Source organism: Podarcis liolepis (assembly GCF_965112155.1).
Source record: "Podarcis liolepis genome assembly, chromosome: 11".
In the NCBI taxonomy this organism is placed as follows: domain Eukaryota; kingdom Metazoa; phylum Chordata; class Lepidosauria; order Squamata; family Lacertidae; genus Podarcis; species Podarcis liolepis.
The window spans coordinates 8,797,734-8,824,060 of NC_139565.1; the positions used below are offsets into that span (position 1 = coordinate 8,797,734).

At 42.4% G+C, this 26,327-nt stretch overlaps 1 protein-coding gene and 1 long non-coding RNA gene across 2 annotated transcripts in view; one reads left to right on the forward strand and one right to left on the reverse strand.

The window, feature by feature from the left end:
• The first annotated feature begins 2,220 nt into the window (after positions 1–2,220).
• On the forward strand, positions 2,221–5,918 carry LOC310688497. Its single transcript, XR_014516959.1, has 2 exons — positions 2,221–4,098; positions 5,776–5,918. It is a non-coding gene; the product is annotated as an uncharacterized lncRNA (long non-coding RNA).
• A 102-nt stretch (positions 5,919–6,020) lies between these two features.
• The window catches only part of SLC35D2 (solute carrier family 35 member D2), a 30,711-nt gene continuing 10,404 nt past the window's right edge, over positions 6,021–26,327 (reverse strand). Inside the window, exons 5-12 of the mRNA XM_083465062.1 lie at positions 22,286–22,357; positions 18,341–18,409; positions 16,326–16,428; positions 13,940–14,032; positions 12,950–13,017; positions 10,742–10,820; positions 8,424–8,506; positions 6,021–8,326 (exon numbers count right to left, since the gene is read on the reverse strand). Of these exons, the coding sequence (XP_083321188.1) occupies positions 8,224–8,326; positions 8,424–8,506; positions 10,742–10,820; positions 12,950–13,017; positions 13,940–14,032; positions 16,326–16,428; positions 18,341–18,409; positions 22,286–22,357 (670 nt within the window). The 3' untranslated portion in view covers positions 6,021–8,223. The remainder of the gene's footprint in view (positions 8,327–8,423; positions 8,507–10,741; positions 10,821–12,949; positions 13,018–13,939; positions 14,033–16,325; positions 16,429–18,340; positions 18,410–22,285; positions 22,358–26,327) is intronic.

The window sequence follows — 26,327 nt, forward strand, 5'->3', positions numbered from 1 at the left end:
GTGATGAAACAGTGTCAGGGTACCACTTTAGATTGGAGGTGTGAAGAGTCCCATACGTTGGTGCTGACCTTTAAAGCCCTAAAAGGCTTTTAAAAAAAAATGTGTCCACAAGCCCAGAAAGGTTGGTGGTATCTGCCTTAAGTGAATTCAACTTTCCTTTTTACATTATAATCCTGCATTTAATATATTCTTCTTCTTTTTAGATGCCAGGCTTTTAGAAGCTGGTGGGTTAAGTAATTTTAATGATGTTGTTACTTATGGAATTTATGAAAATTATTAATGTTTCTGTTTTATTGTGTTTATTGTGTATTACCATAGATTTGTAAACCACCCTGTGACCATTTTTGGTGAGATATAGATTCCCCAATAAATAAAGATGCCATAGCTCTTTAGAAATTGTATGAATTTTGAATTATTGATCTCAGCAGTTGATTGGTCACATGGAACTTTAGGTCAGATATACAAAATATTAACAGAATTGCTATAAAGCAAAATGGCAAGCAGATTTGTCTATTCAAATACTGACAGACAAATGGTATTTGATTTGGAAACTCTTAAAGGAACGTTATGTACGGATTTGACAGGATGGTACCTGACTCCTGCCAGGTTGAGTGAAATATTTTTGAGGGTCAGTGACCCATGATGGAGATGTGGAACTTCTGATGTAAACATGTTTCACGTCATGTGGGCATACTGAGCAATCAGATTTTGGGAATTTGTGCCGACAGAAATAACACGCATCCTGGGCTATCAGTTCCCAAAAGATCCTGTTGTAATTACAGTGGTGCCTCGCAAGACGAAATTAATTCGTTCCATGAGTTTTTTCGTCTAGCGAATTTTTCTTTTTTAAAAAAATATATAATATTTATTAAAGGTTTTGAACAATATAACACCATACACATACACAACCTAAAAACAATAAGAAAACACTATCACCAAAATAAAAAAAGACATACAAAAAGGAAGGACAACAGACAAAAAATCATATAAAGAACATAAAAGATAGTTCAATTTCATAAACCAAATTTCCATAACCCTCTTTTTCGACTCCCTCACATCTCCCTTGACATAATATTATGTCAAGCTTAATACCAAAATATTTGCAACATAGGGTATAAATTGGAGACATAATAGTTGAAACGTACAATTTAAAACAAGTTAAGAGAGAAGGTGATGTATTGCTGAACATGACTTTATAATTGGGAACACAGAAAAGGGAGACGTCTAGCGAATTTTTCGTCTTGCGAAGCACGAAATCCCAAAGAATGCATTGAAATTCAATTAATGCGTTCCTATGGTCAAAAAAAGTCCAAACAAAGCCAAATTTGGTACAACAAGAGTTTATTAAGTGCTCTTTAAAGTCACACATACTGTAAAGAGCATTTCAAAAATTGAAGGAACAATAAATTAAGTTTCTAAACATGACAGAAAAACATTTAAAAATCAACAAAGTGTACAGTACATTTTCTAAGACTCTGGGGGACAACTCGAAGAAGGTTCCTCTTCCACTCTTTGCTTCTTGCTGAAGAACCCCCTCCTCAACTGTTCCCCCAGCCACCTACCACACAGAAATTAAAATCCGGAATTTTTTTTTAGAAACAGCAGAGTGGCCCAATGGTCACAGAAAATCATAAAAATGCAGAAAAGAAACACACAAGCTTCCAGATTCTTGCAAACCCCTCCTCAACTGTTCCCCCAGCCACCCACCACACAGATATTCAAATCCAGATTTTTTTAAAAAAAACAGCAGAGTGGCCCAATGGTCACAGAAAATCATAAAAATGCAGAAAAAAAACACACAAGCTTCCAGATTCTTGCAAACCCCTCCCCAACACCAAGTCCTTGAATTCCAAACACCCCAACCCAAAATCCAAAAACCCCTCAAAAAGTTTTAAAAGTTTAACTTACCAAATGGCTGCAAAAGAAGTCTTGGAAAAGCTTCAAAAATCACCAAAGTCTTCAAAAACCTCAAAAAAGGCTACCACACCGCGTTCTATGAGTTGCTCCTCAAAGTCAAGTCGCAACTGTATTAACGGTGTTAAGAAAAAGGAAACAAACTTGCAAGACGTTTTCGTTTTTCGTCTTGCAAAGCAAGCCCATAGGGAAATTCGTCTTGCGAAGCAGCTCCAAAAACGCTAAACCCTTTCGTCTAGCGAGTTTTTTTGTCTTGCAAGGCATTCGTCTTGCGGGGCACCACTGTATAATTGGACAGAGTAAGGATATTAAAGCAGAAGAGGATTGGGAAATGACTTTCAGCTATTAATAGTGGCCAAAACAGTCATCTGTCAGAGACAGAAAACTCCCATATCATTATCTCTAGGTGCCTCGGGAGCTAAAGTTTGGGAAGGTGCTTATATGATGAAATTTGCTAACTTCTAGGAAAGGGCAGACAAGGCAGTTGGAAAGGGGAGACAAAAAGACAGCGAATTCATTGCAAAAAGGATTTTATTTATTTTTAATTAAGTTCAAGATGAAAGAATTCCCATTTTTTTATTTTGAGACATATTAAAGGTCGTAGTACAATGTGGTAAAATATAGGCAACTTCATTCTTATAAGAGTGGTCTATAAATTTTAAGGACAAACCTAGACAGCATCTTAAAAAGTAGAGACATCACCTTGCCAACAAAGGTCCGTATAGTTAAAGCTATGGTTTTCCCAGTAGTGATGTATGGAAGTGAGAGCTGGACCATAAAGAAGGCTGATCGCCGAAGAATTGATGCTTTTGAATTATGGTGCTGGAGGAGACTCTTGAGAGTCCCATAGACTGCAAGAAGAACAAACCTATCCATTCTGAAGGAAATCAGCCCTGAGTACTCACTGGAAGGACAGATTATGAAGCTGAGGCTCCAATACTTTGGCCACCTCATGAGAAGAAAAGACTCCCTGGAAAAGACCCTGATGTTGGGAAAGATGGAGGGCACAAGGAGAAGGGGACGACAGAGGACGAGATGGTTGGACAGTGTTCTCGAAGCTACCAGCATGAATTTGACCAAACTGCGGGAAGCAGTGGAAGACAGGAGTGCCTGGCGTGCTCTGGTCCATGGGGTCACGAAGAGTCGGACACGACTAAACGACTAAACAACAACATAAATTTTAAGTAACAGAAACATCAATGTAACAACCCTTTTCTTGAGGTTTTCTGTACCAGTGCACCATATTCTCTACAAACTAAGATGAAGTATTTGGTTGCTTCCATAAATTTATATGTGTATACAATCATTCTATCTATGGATTTATTTGTAATTATTTTGCAAAAATTTAAAGGAAAAGAACCCAAAATAATAATAGTGTGCAGGATCTTTCACACTATACTTGTCCTGACTAATGTAAGATTGCTCCCCAGTTAATACTGGGGCTCTTTTCATCAGATCATTCTGAATATGGCATCTCTGTTGAACATGCAGAGTTGTGGAAGTGTACTCAGCTTTTAACAAGTTTTGACTCATTGGGCAGGGAGGAAGCAGCTGTGGTCTTCAAAAGTTGTTGGGCTAGACCTGTCATCACCCCTGGCCATTGGACATGTTCCCTAAAGCTGACGGGAATTGGAAAGTAATATATACAGAAGGCCACAGGCACCTCAGCCCTAACTTTAAGGATCACACAATCAGGCTGGGAGGAAACAAACAGGTCCCCACACTGATGTTTTAGAACAGGCATAGGCAAACTCAGCCCTCCAGATGTTTTGAGACTACAATTCCCATCATCCCTGACCACTGGTCCTGTTAGCTAGGGATGATGGGAGCTGTAGTCTCAAAACATCTGGAGGACTGAGTTTGCCTATACCTGTTTTAGAACCTGTCCTGGATAGAAAAATCTAAAGCATGAGCTGGGTCAAAGTGAAGCTGTAGCTTTGCCCAAGTGGATTTTTCTGAACCACAGAAGAAACATGGACTGGGTGTTTGTTTCCTATTCCTGATATCTCCTGCCCTGCACAGAGTTCCAGAAACCAGCTCTGATCTGTGATGGAAGATTGATGGTCTCCTACATGCCCAGATGCTCCTTACCTAGCATGGGTGAATCAAACCCAGAAATGACCAGACCAGCAGCCATTTAAGCCTGGAGAAGCTACAGGCCAGCTCTGCCCCTTCCATTGCAAGGTTGTGAATGTTCTGCCTACATGTTTATGCTCTTTGGCTATTCATTGCTTTTTCTCAAGTGATCCAGCAGCAAAAGGGAAAACTACCTATCTGTGACTGTACAGCAAATGATTATGGAAATAGGTTTGGATATCGCTGAAGAAAATAGTTTTATGGAGAGAATTAAATGACTAATAAAAATGAACTCTCATACTCAAGTATACTGGCTTGGGTCAAAAGATGCCATTGCCTAAGAGGAAATGAATAAAGGGGCTTCCTGATGTTGTCTATTTCCCAACTCCCACTGAAGTCGGCACCAAATTCTATGACATTCCATAGGTCCCTGTGGCGTTTGCCTCCTAGGATGGGTCATAAGGAAAGGGTTAAAATAGGTGTGATATGATTGGCCAGTGGAATGCAAGGGGGGAATAAAAGTTAGACTGGGAGGTTTTGAAAGTCAGTTGAGAGTTGAGTTCAGTTGAGTTGAGGTTTGGGAGTTGAAGAAGGAAGAGGGAGGTTTAGGTGTGGGTTGGTAAAGTTGTATTGTGAGAGAGTGAGAGGAATTGTTAGGTGGAGTCAGATAGATAGTTGGGAATAATCAGTTTGGAGTTGTAGGAACTAAGAATAAGAAACTGACAAGAGAAAAATTAACTGAAACCATAAGCTTGTTCCTGCATTTAAAAATAAACTTGATCATTTGTTTATGTTAACAATTAACTGGACTCCGTGTGTCCCCGTGAGATATGGGGTGGTGGCAGCGGAAAAAGCAATCGCAGTGGCGGCACAGGGTCAATAGACCGTTAAACATCCGGGGGCCCTGTGTGTGATTGCCACAGTCCCCTAACCAGAGAGGCTCTTCAGTGGGTCCAAGAGGGTGTAGCAGACAGGTGGGAAGTAGGGAAGGGATCCCATATCACTCATATCTCCACTGGGAGAATCACACAAGGAGTGTTGGGCCAATAAGAGAGAAATCCTCAATGCAAACATATTAAGCCTGTCCTTCAGGCACAGCAGTTTTGGGGCACCAGATCTGCTCGTTCAGAGTGTGCAAGCCTCACACAGTTCACTACACCAGGTAGCGACGATGGAACCATACATGCCCCCAAACCTGAAACGGATGCTCATGGCGCCATCGTAGGTTATGCAACCAGGAAAGGAAATTTTTTCCCCTTTATTCGACAGTAGCATCATAGAACTGACTGGAGCCAAAGGGCATAGACTCCAACCACTTTTCATGAGACAGGATATTTTGTATGCAAGAAACAGTTGAGAGAGTTGGGCATGTTTAGCCCGGAAAAGAGGAGACTGAGAGGAGATATGGTAGCCATCTTCAAGTATCTAAAGGGCTCTCACATGGAAGATGGGGCAAGCTTGCTTTCTCTTGCTCCGGAGGCTAGGACCCAAACCAATGCCTTCAAGTTACAAGGAAGGAGATTCCAACTAAATATCAGGAAGAACTTTCTGGCAGTAAGAGCTGTTTGAAAGTGGAACAAACTTCACTGAGAGGTGGTGGACTCTCCTTCCTTGAAGATTTTTAAGCAGAGGTTGGATGGCCAGCTGTCATGGGTGCTTAGTTTATAAACCTGCATTGAAGGATCCCTTCAAACTCTATGATACTTCAGTATTGACTATTTTGACTGGCAGCAGTTTCTTCAGGGCCTCCCAGCCCTCTTACATTCATTTTGTTTTCTTTTTTAGATGAGTGAAACATCCTTCATACAGACCACATACTCTGCCACAAAGCCACAGATCCCATTTTATGTATTGTAACATGTGTGAAATGTGGAATTGTTTACATGAATGATATATAACTGATACAGTAAATTGAATTTTAAAAATTTCTTCTTAGATTTTTCGTTTCATATTCATTCATATATAGCATAACGTAAATATTATTCCTTTTCATCATCATCATCATCATTATTATTATTATAGAAAAGCCATAGATGGAATTGACAGTTTAATTACAGATATGAACAAGTTATAAACAGAACAGATACTATTTTCATGACTTACAAGAAGGTATCCCATTACAAGATAGTTGAGTGCTTTCATATTTAGGGATATTTCCATCTCAAGATTTATGTCTGACTATCATCAATCACCACATAATTATCTCCTTTGGCAACCTGCTGACAAAATACATTCAATCCGCCGTGTTCCTCTCCCTGAATTTATGGATATTTCCATTTTTCTAGAACAGTTATAGGCAAACTCGGCCCTCCAGATGTTTGGGGAGTACAACTCCCATCATCCCTGACCACTGGTCCTGTTAGCTAGGGATGATGGGAGCTGTAGTCCCAAAACATCTGGAGGGCCGAGTTTACCTATGCCTGCTCTAGAACATATGTGCCACAATATTCATGTACTTAATCAGAAGTACTTACAGCACCTCCTTTCAATGCATTTGCACTGTGCAGACTGGCTAGCAAAAGATACCCAAAACCTGATTGTCTCAGATATATTAATGAATACCATTCTAGTACCTCTTGCTTCCTTAAACTGCAACCTATTCAAAGCTCCCAATTTAGGGTTTTCATGAGTGGGGAAAGGCAGGCGAATGAAATAGTAAGAACGTTTCCCCAAAAATTCTCCAAATGGTAAAGGAATATTAGAATCTCCTCTCTACTTGTGTCATTTGCTGGCGGTGTTCTGGTCAGAATCCTGAGAGTCAGACAGAGACCTGGAGGGGCCACATTTGACTCCACTTGGCCTGAGGATCCCAGCTCCTGCCAGGGAGATTTAAGCAAAAGCCAAGTGATTTGAACTGAGGTATTAAGCAGCCAATTCGGGTTCTGCAAACGGCAAGCAGCCAACCTCTGTACCTGTGTTATTATTTTATGCCACTAGCTATGAACGTTCTGTACCTCTGTCTCCCATCTAAAATGTTCCTGTTCTAAAGGTGAAAAGTGTCTGAGAAAGGAATTTTAAGGAACTTTGCCCTGCACTGCAGCTTACCTAATACTTCAACCTCCATTGGCTTTCTCCCAATTAACCCAATTAGCCCAATTAACCTGGAACAGCCCGACAGCATAGCAAGAGATGATGGAGTCAGGTTTGGATCTGGCTGAAGACAATTGTCCCACTGGGAGAATTAAACAAACAGAACCAGCACAGTAAGAAGGAAAGCCCTTAATAAAAACACTCTGGCTTGGACCCAAAGCTTGTGTTGTGCCATTCTAGAGGGTTCCTTGACCTTCATGGGCTGCCAGAGGCTCAGCTGGAAGCGGGAGAGGGAAAACCCCAATTCCATGAGCAGAACTGCATTCAGAGAAGTTAGGGTCCATGCCAGTGAACGCCAACCTGCTGTTCATCCTTAAGGCACAGAATGTATTTGGTATCGGATGCGCCCATGCCCTGCATGGCATATTTGGCATCCAGTGAGATCATTCAGTGCAATCAATCCCCAGACCGCCCAATGTATCTGGAGGTTGCAGATCATACTGGAGACCCATGCTCCCACAAAACTGGTGGGGCATATTCACAAGATCACATTAATCTCTGCAATTGAATGGCTAGTTTCTGGATAGCACTGGAGTTGCCTTTGCAAATGACATATTTCTTGCCCTTTCATCTCCAGCATCCTAGAGCCTTGGGGAGCCATGGGGACATCTAAGTCCATCCTCCAACCAGTACAATGGAGCCCAGATCTCTAAAGCTCTGAACCAAGGCAGCTAGATGTGGGCATGGCAGATGTGTGCCGTCGAGTTCCTAACCGAAGTCCACACATGTGTGGCTGTTAGCACAACAATATTTTGCAGTCTGTATCTTCTGGTCAATCCTTTTCAAAAATTTAAGCAAGGAGTCTACCCACAGCTACAGGCAGTCTGGGGGAAAAGGCGATTCAACACCCTCGACAGAATAAACATGGAGGAAGGACCCCTGGATTTGACCCAGTACAAAGATTTCCCGTGGAAGGAGCAAATTCCCAAACCCTGCCACCCATCCATCTATTGTAATTAGTCTTACTACATAAATAATGATCAAACATGCCTGCGGCTGGCTGTTTCCAAGATCATGCCTTGTCTAACAAGGATGCCCTGGACCGCAACGCGAGATGAGGTAGAACGTCCACTCCTCAGCCGCTTCTGCGTTGAACTTCCACAGGAGCTGCATTCTCCCAGATTCTCTTTCCTTTTGTTTCTGCTAGCTCTTGGCATCTGGCAATGCTTTTTCTTCATCTGTGGAGATCTTAGGACTGTCGTTTCCCCGTATGGTTAGAAACGAGTATCTCAGACCTCCTGCCATGCTGAAGGGGGAAAGCAGAGAACACACACACACGGTCAGAAAGCCATGTCTCCTGTCCGCCGCGTGAACTGGACATGCAATTCAAAACCCCCACTCACCAGATATTGAGCCCTATGAAGTTCAGCACGGAAAAGATATAGTCTCCACCAATTAGCATTCCAATGTAAGCGATGGACACATTCTGAAAAAAATAAAGAGGCATGCTTTAACTTATTAACCAATGAAGGCGGTGAAGGTCCTGTGTGAGTGTCTGAAGGCAGTTGGAGGATGGATGGCAGCTAACGGATTGAGGTTGAATCCTGACAAGACAGAAGTACTGTTCTTGGGGGACAGGGGGCTGGCTAGTATGGAGGACTCCCCGATCCTGAATTGGGTAACTGTGCCCCTGAAGGACCAGGTGTGCAGCCTGGGAGTCATTTTGCACTCCCAGCTGTCCATGGAGGCGCACATTAATTCTGAGTCCAGGGCAGCTGTTTACCAGCTCCATCTGGTATGCAAGCTGAGACCCTACCTGCCCGCAGACTGTCTTGCCAGAGTGGTGCATGCTCTAGTTATCTCCCGCTTGGACTACTGCAATGCGCTCTACATGGGGCTACCTTTGAAGGTGACTTGGAAAGTGCAATTAATCCAGAACGCGGCAGCTAGACTGGTGACTGGGAGTGGCCGCCAAGACCATATAACACCAGTCCTGAAAGATCTTCATTGGCTCCCATTACATTTCCAAGCACAATTCAAAGTGTTGGTACTGACCTTTAAAGTCCTAAATGGCCTCGGTCCAGTATACCTGATGGAGCATCTCCACCCCCATTGTTCAGCCTGGACACTGAGGTCGAGCTTTGAGGGCCTTCTGGTGGTTCCCTCATTGTGACAAGTGAGGTTGCAGGGAACCAGGCAGAGGGCCTTCTCGGTAGTGGCGCCTGCCCTATGGAACGCCCTCCCACCAGATGTCAAGGCAATAAACAACTATTTTACTTTTAAAAGACAACTGTTTTAGGGAAGTTTTTAATGTCTGACGCTGTATTGTTTTTCATATTCGGTTGGAAGCCACCCAGAGTGGCTGGGGAAACCCAGCCAGACAGGCGGGTATAAATAAATTATTATTATAATTATTATATTCTCCTAGTATCACTGTGCTGTAAGGCATACTTGTTCTCAAGAATTACAAGCAGTTAAGAAAATATTCTGATCTAATGTTGATGAATTGAAACTAACATGTACTTTTGGGTTGTCAGTAATGGCCACTACAGCGGTACCTCAGGTTACATATGCTTCAGGTTACAGACGCCGCTAACCCAGGAGTGCTTCAGGTTAAGAACTTTGCTTCAGGATGAGAACAGAAATTGTGCTCCAGCGGCACGGCAGCAGCAGCAGGAGGCCCCATTAGCTAAAGTGGTGCTTCAGGTTAAGAAGAGTTTCAGGTTAAGAACAGACCTCCGGAACGAATTAAGTACTTAACCTGAGGTGCCACTGTATGTCTCAATAAAACTTCAAAATAATAATATGTGGGATCCATGGCAGCAGAAGAAAAAGATTCCCCCATGCTATTCTGTTTTTTAATGCACACAGCAATCTCCCTTCATTTGAAACATTGTGTTGCCCTCCTGGGGAAACAAGAGATATTTGTTCAGTGAGTAACATCTCATCAGGCTATGAACTGCAGATAAGAAGTATTTGGCCTTCATGATGGCACTGTCCACATCTTCAGAATCCTAGGAATGTCCACAGTATTTATAAGCCCCCAGTTCTCATGATAAAGGTTTTTTTTAAGGGCAATTAATGAATACGTCTTTGTTCACCTCTCAGGGTTTGCTTTTCTTCCCCAAAATAAATAAACTTTTATCATATTTCTAAATTTTGATTTTCAAAAATAACAATACCAAAAATAGAAGAGAGGCGAAGAAAGCAAAAATGGTAAGAACTGCCGCAGTACAATGTCAATAGAGCACAGCATCACATAGTACAGATAAGAACAGACATATTAGAGTCCTAATATGGTTTCCCCTTAAGAAATCATGTCTGGAGAAATCCTAAGCATTAATTCCACCCCCTTCCAATTTATTCCAAGTATAAGATTACTCACACCAGACCCAGTCTTCATACGTCTTGTACTGTCTCCTATTGTATAGAAACATGACCTCTTAGGTGTTTGTTTTACTGGTCCAAGATGCCTGTTTGCCTATCATGATAATATAGGCTCAGGAACGATTTGTCTTTGCCATTTTATGAGCTAACCGAAATAAAATTCACTCGCCCACTTTTTGTGGCGTATCCCGTCGAATCCATTTCTCTTTAGCAAATGCACCGTCCTTCAAACAAATTAAGTTTCCCTATCGGAAGACGGAAATGAAATCTGAATGGATTCCACAGCTAGTTCTGATGCTGTCACTCATCAACAGGTCCTGTTGGTTTCGCTTACCTTTATAGCACCAACCACTGTGGTTGTGAGGGCAGAATTATAATGGCTGCAGAGGACTGTAGAATACATCAGAAGGAACCTAAAGTAAAAAAGAAAATAGTATCTTGATCCTGTGCACCTTTTCCCAGAAGCAAGCATGCACAGGATTGCAAACTTATGATACCATCATTTCACTGCTCCTCTTAAACAGGGCTGTATATATTTTTAACTCCTCCAGCGTGATCTAAAAGAAGTTGAGCTGGGAGACTTATGTGTAAGATGATTAAATAAAAACCTGTGCTTGTGTGGACTTCACCACCCATGTTTGACTATACAATTTTCACATCGTTCCATGTGGGCCAGAGTGAATAAAAATAAATGATTTAAAAAATAATATTTTTTTTAAATCTGACTTCTTTTATTTAAATCCGATTTTTTAAAAATTAAAATCATATATATATATATGATTTTCAAAATAAAATGCTTGTGGAGGAAAAATCTTACTAAAGATAGTTTTCTATTTAAGTTACATTATGGTCCAAATAATGGACCATCAAGAAATAAGGGTTTGTTTTAAGCTTTTCATGTGCGCCAAAACTCAGTCTAAGTTTTCTTTTTTAAAAAACTGTTTAGCTACATCAGTTAACAAACATGGATACATAATGCTATAATGTTTTCGTTTTAGTTAAATAAATTGTTTGAATTGTTCTTACTTTCCTCCTTCCAATAAAGTACAGCAGAAAAGTTGTACAGATATAAACAGGTAACTTATTAAACCTCACAGTAATTTAATAATTATCTGTCTATGTATTTCTAATAGTATAACCAAATCAGTAATTTTTGATATAACTATAAAAACTACTCTGAAAATTTATTATGCCAAAAATGAAACCTTCATCTGGTTGTAAATATTAAGATTATACCAGCAAGAATGGGTCTTTCTGTAAAAAAAATGATGTAAATCAAGCCTTAGTGACTAGTGATTTAAATCAATTTGATTTAAATCAAATCCACCCTGATGTGGGCTATCCAAAACTGCCACACGACTTGCTGTCAGGGACTGGACTGAAGGGGACGAGATTGAGGAAGAATGGTGGAGATGCCCACTCCCCTTCTCCGGAAGCTTCCAGAGAATTGGAAGGCAGTACAGTCACACTTTGGTTCTGGAACACCTTGCGACTCGAACGTTTTGGCTTCTGAACGACTCAAACCCGGAAGTGAGTGTTCCAGTTTGCAAAGGTTTTTTTCGAAACCGAATGTCCGACGCGGCTTCCGATTGAGTGTGAGAAGCTCCTGCAGCCAATCGGAAGTCATGCCTCGGTTTTCGAACTTTTTCGGAAGTCGAACGGGCTTCCGGAACGGATTCCATTCGAGAACCAAGGTACGACTGCATTGTATTAAAGTGGCGGTTTGAGGAAGGTCACAGCTCAGAGAGAGGTGAACAGAAGAGTTGGGAGGTGTTGGGAGAAGAGGAAGGGGAGACAGAGTCAGAGAAGCCTTCTGACACGTTATAACTGGAGAGTATTTCTGACCCCTCTTCTCCCAGAACCCGGCACCCATTGAGAGTACAAGAGCAAAGGACTCAAGAGACAATTAGTCCCTGTCGGCCACCATAAGGGAAAGTGCTGTTGCTAGGAAAGGACAGGGAAGGAGCTCAGTTGGAGCAATGCCATTAATGGGAGACAGACTGCATTCTTTTGTCTCGTTGTGATGATTGAATAAACTCATTAGTCAGAACTCTTCTTTGTTTTCTTTGCTTCTTGCTGCCACTGGGGGAGGGATAGAATTTCCAGAAGCCTGACAATTGCTCTCTCAGAGACCAATGAAATGAGGGCCGCTGTTCTGCATCATATAATCACAGAGTCATAAAACTGTTGAGTTGGAAGGGACCCCAAGATCATCTAGTCCCATGTAGGAGTCACAGCTAAAGGATCCCTGATAGATAACCACCCAACCTCCAACAAAGAGTCCACCGCCTTCACAACCTTCTTTGTGCTTCAGAACACATGGTTCTGAATTTCCTGGCAAATAAACTGGGGCGTTGCCCTAAAGATGGGGAATTAAAACCCTATTTGAACCAATCGGGTTTCTTCATCTTCCTAGGGTTTTGCTGTAGTTATTAGTTGTAATCCCAACCTGCTGACTATATAAAGGTCAATAGCAGATTTGCCGGATGAAAAAACCAAAACAAAAAACCCAGCCAGCGATTACTTGTCAAAGACACCTTACCCCAGTACACAGGAAAGAAGAAATTGAAAGATAAATAAAACATTTGTCCACTCCTTGAAGTTGGTGGCCTATAAAAATAAAGAAGGACATGTTTTAGGTATGTTTTATGGAAAATAGATATTCTAATAACCCAGTTAAATAAACAGAAAGATGACAAGGTTGATATATCTGATGCTTGAGAATTGCACCAAGATGTCTGCTCTAAATTTAACCGCCAGCATTTTTTGAATCATCTTGCAATCAAGATGGATCTAAAGACCTATTCCTTACGACCCCCACAAAAGGTTAGATATGTGCTGTTTTCATGTCAGTTTCAAACCCAGACATGCATTTAGAATGTGCAGAGAAGATAAAATAAAGGAAATTTAAGTTGTGCCCCATGTTTACTTGCGATCTCTCTAATTTCTCAAACCTGTTGCACCAAGTTTGCATAATGAGGACTTGTTTGCTGTTGGCCGCTCTGCAGTTGGGGAACTCCCCCCTCTTGTAAATTTGAATCAATTCTTTCCATTTACATTTGGCTTTAATGGCCATTTTCAGGAAGACTTTGATTCTGCAAGATTCAAAGGATTAACCCCTTCTTCTTTCAAAAAGTCTTGCTATGCAACCCCTGAAACCATCTGCATAAAATATTTCCCTATTTAAAACACACTTGTTCTCGATTGGGCAGAAAGACTGCCAATTTACATTTTTTGTTGCCAATTGTTATTTGCAATCATGCTTCTAATTTCCAGTGGTTATAGTCCCCCTTCATTGTCAGAATTATGCCTGCCTTGATGAATTTTAGGGAACCGTTCCATAATGCTGACCCTGGGCTTTGTTGACCAGCTGCCAATGGTCACCGGAAACCCTCTCTCCCTGAATTTTTTTACTCAAGTTATCTTCTTTCCATGAGCTGAAGAGAAACTCCTACCATTCTGAGAACAGAAATGAGGATCCCAGACAATGGATGTATTACAATGACTTAAGTGGTTTGCAAGCACAGCTTACCTGTTCGAAGTCTCCACTGAAGAAGCTTATGAGAACTGTAGGAATTACCATAAAACAGGCATTATAAAAAATGACTCCATATTTTCCCAGCTCCTGTATAAAACAGACACACCTGTTTGACAAGCTAGTTAAAGATCACAATAGCCACGGGGGAATTTTGTATTTAAAGATCTAATGGCACTCTAGCAAGAAAGCAATTCATCCATTTAATATATGCTTGCAGTTTCTGTAATATATGCTTCTGTAAGAAGAGGTTTCTTACTAAATAATCAACTCAGTGAAGTCCTACCTATGAAATGCTTGTGTAGGCCTGGTTAAAACTGACCAAAATTGGAGTAGACACTCAAACATCTTACCATCTTTTTTATTATTATTAAAGATTTTCTTGTTTTACAGAAGTAAGTGTAATGCCTCGTATTTTTTCCATATAGCATTTTTACAAATCCATTTCATTTGTTGAGACATTAGGGGGAAAGGGGGGGGAGGGGGGAGGTGGAGGGAGGGAAGATGGGTGGGGTCAGATGGCGACCTCAAAGTGGTTTACATAGAGAATCTCTCTCTCTCTCTCTCTCTCTCTCTCTCACACACACACACACACAACTTATTGGTAAAAACAATTAAAACAATGATTTAAAACATAAAAAATTTAACCCCGCAATAAACTAAAAATTGCATCATCATTCTAGGCATCTAGGCAGGTTTGTCTAAACAAAATGTTTTGGCAGGCGTCAAAACGCTGCTTGCCTAATATCAATAGGCAAAGTGTGGTTGGTGACATACTAAAAGGTTGATTTTTTGGGAAACGCTGAACAGGGATTATGTGGCACCTATCATAGGAAAAGGGACATGGGTGGCACTGTAGTCTAAACCACAGAGCCGAAGGCTTGCCAATCAGAAGGTTGGTGGTTCAAATCCCCACAATGGGGTGAGCTCCCGTTTCTCGGTCCCTGCTCCTGCCAACATAGCAGTTCGAAAGCATGCCGAAAAGTGCAAGTAGATAAATAGGTACTGGGAAGGTAAATGGCGTTTTTGTGCCCTGCTGTGGTTTGCCATGCTGGCCATGCTGGCTTAGTCATGCTGGCCACATGACCCAGAAAAACTGTCTGCGGACAAACACTGGCTCCATTGGCCAGTAAAGTGAGATGAGCACCGCAACCCCAGAGTTTTCTGCGACTGGACCTAACTGACAGGGGTCCCTTTACCTTTATCATAGGAAAAGTTCTGCAGATAGAAGCAGTCAAGTGAGAATATATGGAGTAAAACATTATGTCAGGTAAACTGGTCCCAAGTTCCTAAGTGCTCTGCATACTAATAGTAACGTTTTGAACCTGGCCTGGTAGCAAATAATCAAACCAGTGCAGGTCTCTGAAGAACAAGTGTGATATGGCGAGAAGGTCTCACTCCTGCCAACAATCGTGCTTTGTCTAGCCGGTGCTCTGTCTATCATATATGATGTGAACTTCCTTTCTACCCCCCCCCCCCAAAACAAGCTGAACCCAGCAAAGGTGGTGACAGCAAATGGCTAAGATAGCAAACACAGAAGTAGATTTCCTAGGAAGCAGAAGATCAATATTTGAGAAGTAGGCGGGAGGATGGAAGAGAAATATGTTACAAGCAGGTGGGGAAGAAACTGCCAGTAAAAGCCCATTTACATGCTACTATGCTCTGCTCATTTTTTCTCATGAAGAAACATGGCCTGAATTTCACTATCTAGTGGTTCTGTGCCTGTTCTAACCATCTCCAAACTGCAACACACCAGGGCCGTTAAAAATCTTCCCAAAGTGAGTTCAGCAAGGATTCGAGGAATAAGATTCCAAAAAAATTGCATGGCTGCCATACACTGTGCTCTTTTTTTTAATCCAAAAAAATATCGTAACAGTTATGTGAAGATCTCTTGAATTAGTCTAATGAAGGATACAGGGAGTGTAAAGGCAAGAGAAGCTAATGAGATAACTGAATTTTGCTGAGAGTCGAATCATGGGCAGCAACTCCTTGGGCCCAATGCAGCCCAGCTTTCCCAAGACTTTAGCCCAGATTTACAAAGCTCCCTGTGTCTATGTTTGCATAAAGATCAGTTTCCTTCTTGATCTAGCAGCTAGCCAATCTTAGATTTCCTTTTCTGAGATGTTTCTGGCTTCTTAGAAAGATGACACATCCTTTTAGAATCATGACATCAGTGTGAAGGCCAAAGCTGGAAAACGATTAACTAAATACCTAAATATTTAACTGCTGTACTGTCAACCTCTTAGCAGGGACAGTATGTACAAAATTGAAGTTGACTTTCACAATCTTACTCAAGTCCTAATTAAGGCTGTCTATGAACATATTCATAAATTCTTAGAACAAAGATGATCTTTCCGCGGAAATGAAATCCCCACATAGTTACCTTGGGGTCAATTTTTTGTTTTGTGTAAACACCATTTGCTGCTGTGAAGACATCGTTCAGCAACACAGAGGCATAGCCTTCCATGCTGAAAGCTAGATCTGATCTGGAAGAGAGAATACAGAGATGAAGGCATTTAAAAGGCATCCTTTGAACAGTGTTGTGCGTTGCTGGCTTCCCAAATCAGTTCCATATTATAAAACCTGATTATAACAGCAGGTTCAGAAGTCTGTAGTAGTAAAGACAACAGCAAATGAAACGAAACAGCTGGACTGTTCCAGATAGCATTTCACTCAGAAATCGCTCCGATTCATTCCTGGCAACTTCTCTAATGGCGACTTAGCTGATCTATGTAACCAAGAGCCAAAATCAGACTAATTGTCAAAAGAGATGGGCAAGAAATAGCCATGAGTGGACTTTAACAAGTGCTACAGCTAAATATCCCCTGTTCATTTCAACAGAGCTTGTGCGGTGCAAACCTCCCAAACAAGTTGGTAGCAGTTTATTGGTGGGTCATGACTAGGGTTTGAATCTTCCCTTAGGTCTGAGACCATTTCCCCACCTATATAACTATCACAGACTCATAGAATTGTTGGGTTGTAAGGGACCACAACTATCATCTAGTCCAGGGTTTCCCAAACTTGGGTCTCCAGCTGGACTACAATTCCCATCACCCCTGACTACTGGTTCTGCTAACTAGGGATGATGGGAGTTGTAGTTCAAAAGCAACTGGCGACCCAAGTTTTGAAAACCCTGATCTAGTTCAACTCCCTGCGATGCAGAAATCTTTTGCTCAATGTGGTACCCTTCTTTTTTGTGGTGATGCAGGAAAACCATTTGCCTACTGTAAAAAGGTAAAGGTAAAGGTACCCCTGACCATTAGGTCCAGTCACAAACGACTCTGGGGTTGCGGCGCTCATCATCTCGCTTTACTGGCTGAGGGAGCCGGCGTACAGCTTCCGGGTCATGTGGCCAGCATGACTAAGCCACTTCTGGCAAACCAGAGCAGTGCACGGAAACGCCATTTGCCTTCCTGCCGGAGCGGTTCCTATTTATCTACTTGCACTTTGACATGCTTTCGAACTGCTAGGTTGTCAGGAGCTGGGACCGAGCAACAGGAGCTCATCCCATTGTGGGGATTCAAACCGCTGACCTTCCAATTGGCAAGCCCAAGTGTCAGTGGTTTAGACCCCAGCACCACCCGCATCACTTACTGTGTCTTGGGGCAATTCCCAGCAGAAGTACAAGGTTAGCAAATGAGAGTGAAGTGAAGAAATGACTTTGCTTAGGAGAGCAAGCACTTTTTATGTTTAGCAGAAACACGAAATGCAGTACTGACTCAGCTGAAGCTAGTTTTTAAGTGATTTTCATATTCCATAGCCCCAGATCCAAAGAACAGTGCAAATAATTCCAAGTACTCAAGGAAGGCCTTGGACTTGTGTTTCTCCAACAACAGCCCATCTTTTGGAACTGAAGAGAGATTTAGTTGTAGTTTTTATATGGTATGGAAAAGGCAGTGCGCTGTCAAAGGAGAGGAAATCAACGGACCAGTGTTGAGAGCAACTGAGGCATGTGCAGATCAGTGCATTGCTCTGCTGTCTCCAGCACCAATCAGCAGGGAAACAGAGGCAGTTTTAGGGCGGCACAACTGGTGTGGCCGCACTGGGCTCTGTGCTGCGGAGGGCAACAAAACAGTGCTGCAGAACTGAGCATGAGAGTTGGAGGTGTGCCAAATTTTAGGGCTGCTGAAATTTGAGAGCCCAATGTCCACCACTGAGGGCAGCAGGGTGGGGAAAGAACCAGCTGGGAAGCGAGACTGCAGGCCACATTGACATCAGCCAAAGGGTTGCATGCGGCTCGTACATTATGGGATGTAAAGGACTACGGAATAAAAGCATTTTGCACCAGCCATCTCCTGCACTAATTCTTCTGACAGTTCCTGACGAAATGGTTTCATTCTTGTGGTACACTCAAGAAACAACGATCCAACACAGAAGGAAAGGACTTTAAAATCTTACCCTGCTGCTACGAAAGCTCCAAGGATGATTGCGAACACACTAATTACAATGCTCAGTGAATAGCGCTTCCTGTAAAGAGAAACCGCATGGTTGATCCTATTCAGTTTATAATTAGGATGAACACTAATCAAACTAAACACTTATCTGAACCAGTATTATGCCTCTCAGAAAGTGGTTTATGATACAGCAGAACGAAACAAAAGAATTAGGTTTATTTCTTTTAATCATACAGCACCTGCAGGCTGACAAGATTCCAATTTTTCCCCATTCGAAAATATTGTGAAGCTTCCTTTAAAAAGGGTTGTAGACCCCAGTTTTAATCCCTGGGATCTTCAGGAAGAGCTGGGAAATATTACCACCTGAAACCCTGGATAACACAACAAAATATGCTGTAATGAGTAATGGTCTGGCTCAGTGAAAGGCCTATGCTCCCATTCTGTCTTACAAATAGGTCGATCAAAGCCAGGGATCATTTGTGATGCCTTTCCAGGGATTTGTTTCTGATGCACAAGCTCCAGTGGCTTAGTGGAACTCGCTGGGGATAGCTCAAAGAAGAGGGAAACCTCAGCCATGGAAAGGGGTAATGAAGTATCTCACACAAACAAAAGCAAATGCATCTCCAGACAGAGTCACCTGTATCTTGCAATGCAAATCTGAGACAGGTCTACTCACAATTTTGTCCCGTGGTACATAGTCCCAGACAATTGTGTATAGGACTGTATACTTAATGATTCAGTGACAAGAGACAGTTACAGTAAGACATGGGTAGGCAAATTAAGGCCCGGGGGCCGGATCCGGCCCAGTTGCCTTCTAAATCCGGCCCATGGACGGTCCGGGAATCAGCGTGTTTTTACATGAGTAGAATGTGTGCTTTTATTTAAAATGCATCTCTGGGTTATTTGTGGGGCATAGGAATTCGTTCACTTTTTCTCTTCAAAATATAGCCTGGCCCCCCACAAGGTCTGAGGGACAGTGGACCGGCCCCCTGCTGAAAAAGTTTGCTGACCCCTGCAATAAAACAAGCGTATATGTAGAATCCTTAAAATACTCTATGCAAATTGCTAATTGGTTTGACGATGAACTTCTTGCAATGCACTGGGCTTCTTGCAAAAGCTCAGTGCTAACATAATAAATCCCAATAATCTACGTTCCAAACTTGTACATGATTCATCTGATTTCGGCAAGAATGCAAAGCGTTGCAGCTCTAACATCATGCTTGTGGCAGTGCCTGATGATCTGCAGAAAAGGAAAATCTTTTTCCTTTCATGTGTGAGTGAAATAAATTCGATTTGGGACATTAATAGGCGAAAACCCCTTTATGACCCAATCATTAAGGAGCCTGACTCAAAGGCATATTGCAATCTTTACTGTATTGTGACACAGCCTGGCTGAGATGGTGTGATGTTATAATGTTCACAAATATTCCAAATGCTCTGGAAGCAAGGAATCTTTGTGATCCAAATTCTGTGAGGTGGAGAACAGCTGTCAGTTTCATTGGGATCATCTCTCCCTGGCCCTAGGAACAGGAAAAGCACAATAGGCAGGCTACTGACTGGAAAGAGGTTAAAAGAAACAAAAAAGAGAGGTTAAAAGCAACAAAAAAACGCTTTTATGGGTATGTCCGTAGCAAAAGGAAGAACAAAGAAACAGTGGGGTCACTCAGAGGAGAAGATGGTGAAATGCAAACAGGGGACACAGAAAGGGCTGAACTCCTCAATGCCTTCTTTGCCTCAGTCTTCTCCGATAAAGAAAACAATGCCCGACCTGAAGAATTTGGAGCAAATGATTCAGCAAAGGAAACACAGCCCAGAATAACTAAGGAGATAGTACAAGAATACTTGGCTAGTTTAGATGTATTCAAGTCTCCAGGGCCAGATGAACTGCATCCAAGAGTGTTAAAAGAACTGGCAGATGTGATCTCAGAACCACTGGCAGTCATCTTTGAGAATTCCTGGAGAACAGGCGAAGTCCCGGCAGACTGGAGGAAGGCAAATGTTGTCCCTATTTTCAAAAAGGGGGAAAGAGAGGACCCAAATAATTACCGCCCAGTCAGTCTGACATCAATACCAGGAAAGATTCTGGAGCAGATCATTAAGCAAACAGTCTGTGAGCACCTAGAAAGGAATGCTGTGATCACCAATAGTCAGCATGGATTTCTGAAAAATAAGTCATGTCAGACTAACCTGATCTCGTTTTTTGACAGAATTACAAGCCTGGTAGATGAAGGGAACGCAGTGGATATAGCCTACCTTGATTTCAGTAAGGCATTTGACAAGGTGCCCCATGATATTCTTGTAAAGAAGCTGGTAAAATGCGGTCTTGACTATGCTACCACTCAGTGGATTTGTAACTGGCTGACTGACCGAACCCAAAGGGTGCTCATCAATGGTTCCTCTTCATCCTGGAGAAGAGTGACTAGTGGGGTGCCACAGGGTTCTGTCTTGGGCCCGGTCTTATTCAACATCTTTATCAACGACTTGGATGATGGACTCAAGAGCATCCTGATCAAATTTGCAGATGACACCAAACTGGGAGGGGTGGCTAACACCCCAGAGGACAGGATCACACTTCAAAACGACCTTGACAGATTAGAGAACTGGGCCAAAACAAAGAAGATGAATTTTAACAGGGAGAAATGTAAAGTATTGCACTTGGGCAAAAAAAATGAGAGGCACAAATACAAGATGGGTGACACCTGGCTTGAGAGCAGTACATGTGAAAAGGATCTAGGAGTCTTGGTTGACCACAAACTTGACATGAGCCAACAGTGTGACGCGGCAGCTAAAACAGCCAATGCAATTCTGGGCTGCATCAATAGGAGTATAGCATCTAGATCAAGGGAAGTAATAGTGCCACTGTATTCTGCTCTGGTCAGACCTCACCTGGAGTACTGTGTCCAGTTCTGGGCACCACAATTCAAGAAGGACACTGACAAACTGGAACGTGTCCAGAGGAGGGCAACCAAAATGGTCAAAGGCCTGGAAACAATGCCTTATGAGGAATGGCTAAGGGAGCTGGGCAAGTTTAGCCTGGAGAAGAGGAGGTTAAGGGGTGATATGATAGCCATGTTCAAATATATAAAAGGATGTCACATAGAGGAGGGAGAAAGGTTGTTTTCTGCTGCTCCAGAGAAGCGGACACGGAGCAATGGATTCAAACTACAAGAAAGAAGATTCCACCTAAACTTTAGGAAGAACTTCCTGACAGTAAGAGCTGTTCGACAGTGGAATTTGCTGCCAAGGAGTGTGGTGGAGTCTCCTTCTTTGGAGGTCTTTAAGCAGAGGCTTGACAACCATATGTCAGGAGTGCTCTGATGGTGTTTCCTGCTTGGCAGGGGGTTGGACTCGATGGCCCTTGTGGTCTCTTCCAACTCTATGATTCTATGATTCTATGAAAGGAAAGATGAAGGAAGGGTGTCATGTTGGCAATGAACTGAGAACAGGAACCTGAAGAAGGTTCGAGAAGATAGAATACAAGGAGGTCAAGGTAAGGGAAGGAAATGAAACGAAGAAAGCCGCGTGCTAAAAAAATCTGGAAAACAATATGTGATTGGGGCATGGATATATCAGGAGCCAATGAGAAGGAGAAGATAAGGGAAGTCTGGGAGGACAAGGTTATGAGGTCCAGATGTGCACAGTACCTTTGAGAGTTTTGTAGAAGATGTGGCTTCTGCTGTCATTCTACTGTTGGGCTGAGAAACCAGCGGGGTATTATGGGGTGGAGGGCTGAACTTCACATACTGAGTCAAACTAACAAGCCAATTCTTTTGCTGCAAGTTTCTAGTGCTCGTAGATTAACTGGTGTCTGTTTTGTACCCAGGGCATAGTGTTCTGAGAAGCCCGAATATTATCGTCAAAATTCAATTAGCCAACAGGAACTACTCATCCATGCATTCTGGCCAGATAGCTTGCAGTGGTATTTTAAAAATGGGAGGCAAATACTCACCCAAGAACAATCACTTCCAGCAGTAATGTAAGAGGAATGGTAAACTTCCTAAGGACTGTAAACATTGGCAAACTGGATTGTTTAAAATAGAAAGGGGGAAAATATCCATGTCATGTCAGTTTCAAGGTTTTTTTTATTACAATTAATGCTTCTTTGTCTCTACTAATGATATCATCCTGCATTAAGAAACGTGCCTGAACAAATTCTCAGCCTCTGTCGCGGCCAAATGTCAGTCTGACACCACAGGCCGAATACACAACAGAATAGTTGGAAGTGACAATTCAAAAAATAAAGCAAAACTTGGAACTCTGCACAGCACAATATTCAATGAAGAAAAAGTCATAGTATCAACCAATGAGGGCTTTAAGATCAGCTGGGGATGCTCATAACATGCAGCAGAATAATTCTTAGTGGCTGTACCCCACTTACGGAATTCCCTCCCAGTACAGATCTCCAATTGTCCCTCACATTCTGTGGATGTCAGGCACCGAGTTAAAGTGAATTTATTTATTTTCAATGGCTTTTGGAGCACCACGAGGATGGCTTTGTTGCAATGTTTTATTTTGCCACCGCCTGCTTTGGACTGCGGCAACTGTATTTCATGCCAACAAATTCATTTTAATATTGTGCTGTTTATTGCATCCATTGTTAGCCACTCTTGGCTCTGCTCAGAGAAAGAGCAAAATTATAAGCAAGAAATAAGAAGCAATGTGTCAATTAAAGTTTTGTGCAAACCATTTAAGAAGAGATTTTTTAAAAAATATATTCATTTCTGCTTCTTGTTAAATAAATAAATGATATATTGTCTCCCACCAATCACTAGCTATAGGCCAAGGTGTCAGGGCAGTCACTGCCAAAGGTATTGGGGCTAATGGATGATTTTTATTGAGAGGGTGTACCACTCATGTCTTTCAGCCACTTTTGAGACCACTGACTATGGTAACCTCCTGGGCTGAGTGCTCAGGATGGGTACCGGAGACACTGTATTTCAGTGATTTCATTCCTCCTTGCACTGAAGAGTCCGGAGAGCAGCAGATTCCACAAGGCGCCATTTTGTCCCTGAGGACAAACATCAACACTGGGTAGGGCCTCCCCGAACCCAACTCCAGAAGTGGCAGGAAAAACCCACACTCGTTTATTTTCTCACACAAAAAGCTGAGAATAAGCCCCAGATACCTGTACCTCCCCCCCCCCCAGGAGGAGGATGGGAAATGCCCAGCGCAGAATCATATTACATTGCCAGCCAAGTACACCACATAATCCGGCATATTCTAGAAGACGAGGCGAAACAATGGGTCTATTTGGAGAGAGACGCCATCAAAAACATCCCCCACAACAAGCATACCCATTTCTCCAACACAAACTAAAGAAAATCCCCACAACTCTGAACAGGTTCACACAGGGAAAAGTAGGCAAACTATCCCCATCCCCCTGGCCTATCACCCACTATTCCAACATGCAGCACAAAACCTCTCGATAAAAACCTGGAAAGCCAAAGGCCGACACTGTCCAAAAGACTTCTACAAAAACAACAAACCCATACCAAGACAACATTGGATATGGTCCTGATGGCATCAATACACTGGGGACACCTAAGCTTTATTTCTCATCTGATTCAGGAGTGGCTGCCCAAGCCCTGGGCTGGTGCCCAAATGCAGTTGTGAGTGGGCTGAGCTCCAGTAAATGGAGTCAGAACTCTGGAAAGATGGAGGCTCTGTGGGCATTGGTTCCCATAAACACTGTTCAGGTGGCTGACAGCATGTGACATCTCTGCTAAAGCATCTGCACCAGTCGCCCATGTGTAATGATGGGGGCTAGTCTCAATTTTTTACGTGCTTTCTTTCTGGAGATCATGGAGCTAGCATGAATCAAATATAAAACACTAGCTTTTACCTGAAACGTGGCCGGGAAGGTACAGCAAACATCATGATCGTTAATGCTTACGGAAGACATCAGCACACTAAACTTGAAGTCACCAGAAAGTTAATCATCACCCTCCTGTACATAGGAACCAGGCTTCACACACACACAATAAAATCCTCCTTCAAGGGTAAAATTATGATTTGGGAAGTGTATGGATAACCATAAGGTCTTCCTGAAATGAAGGTTGTGTCCCTTCTGCTTCAAATATATCTCAGCAAACAGGAATAAACAATGGTTCAAATGTCTAAAGTATTGTGGAATTCTCTCACCCTCCCCTCTCCACAGATTACAGTAGAACCCAGTGCTTTTTTCCTGGAGGTACGCAGGGGTACACATACCCCTAAATATTTTGTGAATCTAAGTTTGGCCTCATTGAGGGGCAGTATTTCAATATGAGTAGGAAAATGAGAGTACCCCTAAACATTTTTTTTAAGAAAAAAAAAGCACTGACGGAACCTAAACTATAATTAAACACCAAATTTTCAATGGTCAGGTGAAATGATCCAACGGGATCTCTGTAGCTGATTATCTAGGTTCTCTTACTGGAGGTCATATTTTGGTCTCTTACCCCCCCCCCTTCTTCCTCCCTCTTTGCTCTATGTTCTCAAGGATTCTCCCTGCACTTCACTAGAACGCAACTCAAAGAATGGGCATGAGATTCTGCTGCCTTGCTGGCATAGGAAACAGAAGGCGAGAGCTCAACTCGTATGGAAGGCATATATCTCTATCTCTGACTTGCACTCAGCTTGCTTCAAGACCGAGTACAGCCTCCCCTTTTTCTTTTAGCATGGGCCTGTGGCACATCGATACACCCACTCTCCAGGCTGAGGTAACTAAGGACTCTCTTTGCACTTTACAATTAAGCTGTGTATGTGTATTGTGCGATTTGCTGCCTGGGTGTTTGCTACCTAGCAGCCCGAAGGAGAATCTATGTGCTCAGTCTCTTTTATTTTCATGCAATAAACCTCTACATCCTGGTGCGTGAACTTCTTTACTGGGCATAAGGTTCAAGGGGGGTGCGCAATGACTCCAAATAAAGGATTCAGTTCCTCTCAGAGATGTACTTTCGGTAGGGTTCCTTTTTTTTCCAGGACCTGCCCTCTTTTTCAGGGGTAAAATTTGAGACAAGTTGCATTTATTTGCTTTGAACGGCCGTCATAGTGTCCTTTTTTTTTTTTTTTTTTTTTTTTTTGCTCTTCAAAATATGGCAACCCTAACTTCACATAGATGGTGTACATACATGTGGTGTCAGAAGTACACCTGGTTACGCATATGCCACAAGGCCAGGTTACGATTACGATATCTTTATTGTCATTGTCCCTTGCGGAACAATGAAATTGAAAAACTACATAAAACTACCACAAAACTACATAAAAACTACATAAAACATTCAAAAACCCCTAAAAACTCTAAAACTCCATTTTAAAATACACTATACTACAGAGACCCCTTATGCTGCGTTTAGAACCAGAATTGCATTAGCGTAGAAACTGTTTCTCGGGCGGCTAGTCCTGGCCTTTATAACCCTATACCTTCTTCCAGAAGGCAGAAGCTGAAAGAGATCATTTCCGGGGTGCGTACTAACATGTGCTATCTCTGCCGCTTTCTTATGGCACCTGGCAGCATAGATTTGATCTAAGGTGGGAAGAGTGCACCCAATAATTCTCTCTGCAGTCTTTACAACCCTGGATAGCATTGTTTTTTCCCTGGCCGTGCAGCTCCCAAACCACACACACAGACCATAAGTTAGTACGCTCTCCACAGTGCAATGGTAAAATGCCATCAACAGGTCCTTTGAGAGATTGTTTTTTTTGGAGGATTCTCAGAAAATATAACCTCTGCTGTGCTCTCTTCACCAGGTCTTTGCTGTTCTCTCCCCAGGTTAGGTCGTCTCTCAACTCCATTCCCAGAAATCGAAACACCGAGACCTGTTCCACACACTTCCCCTCAATAATAAGTGGCTGAATATTCAATTTTCATTTCCTAAAGTCCACAATGATCTCTTTTGTTTTCTTTAAGTTAAGGAGTAAGTTGTTTTTCCTACACCACTCCCCCAACTGCTCAACTTCCTTCCTATAGGCCGCCTCCCCCTCTCCAGCAGTAATTAAACCAACCACCG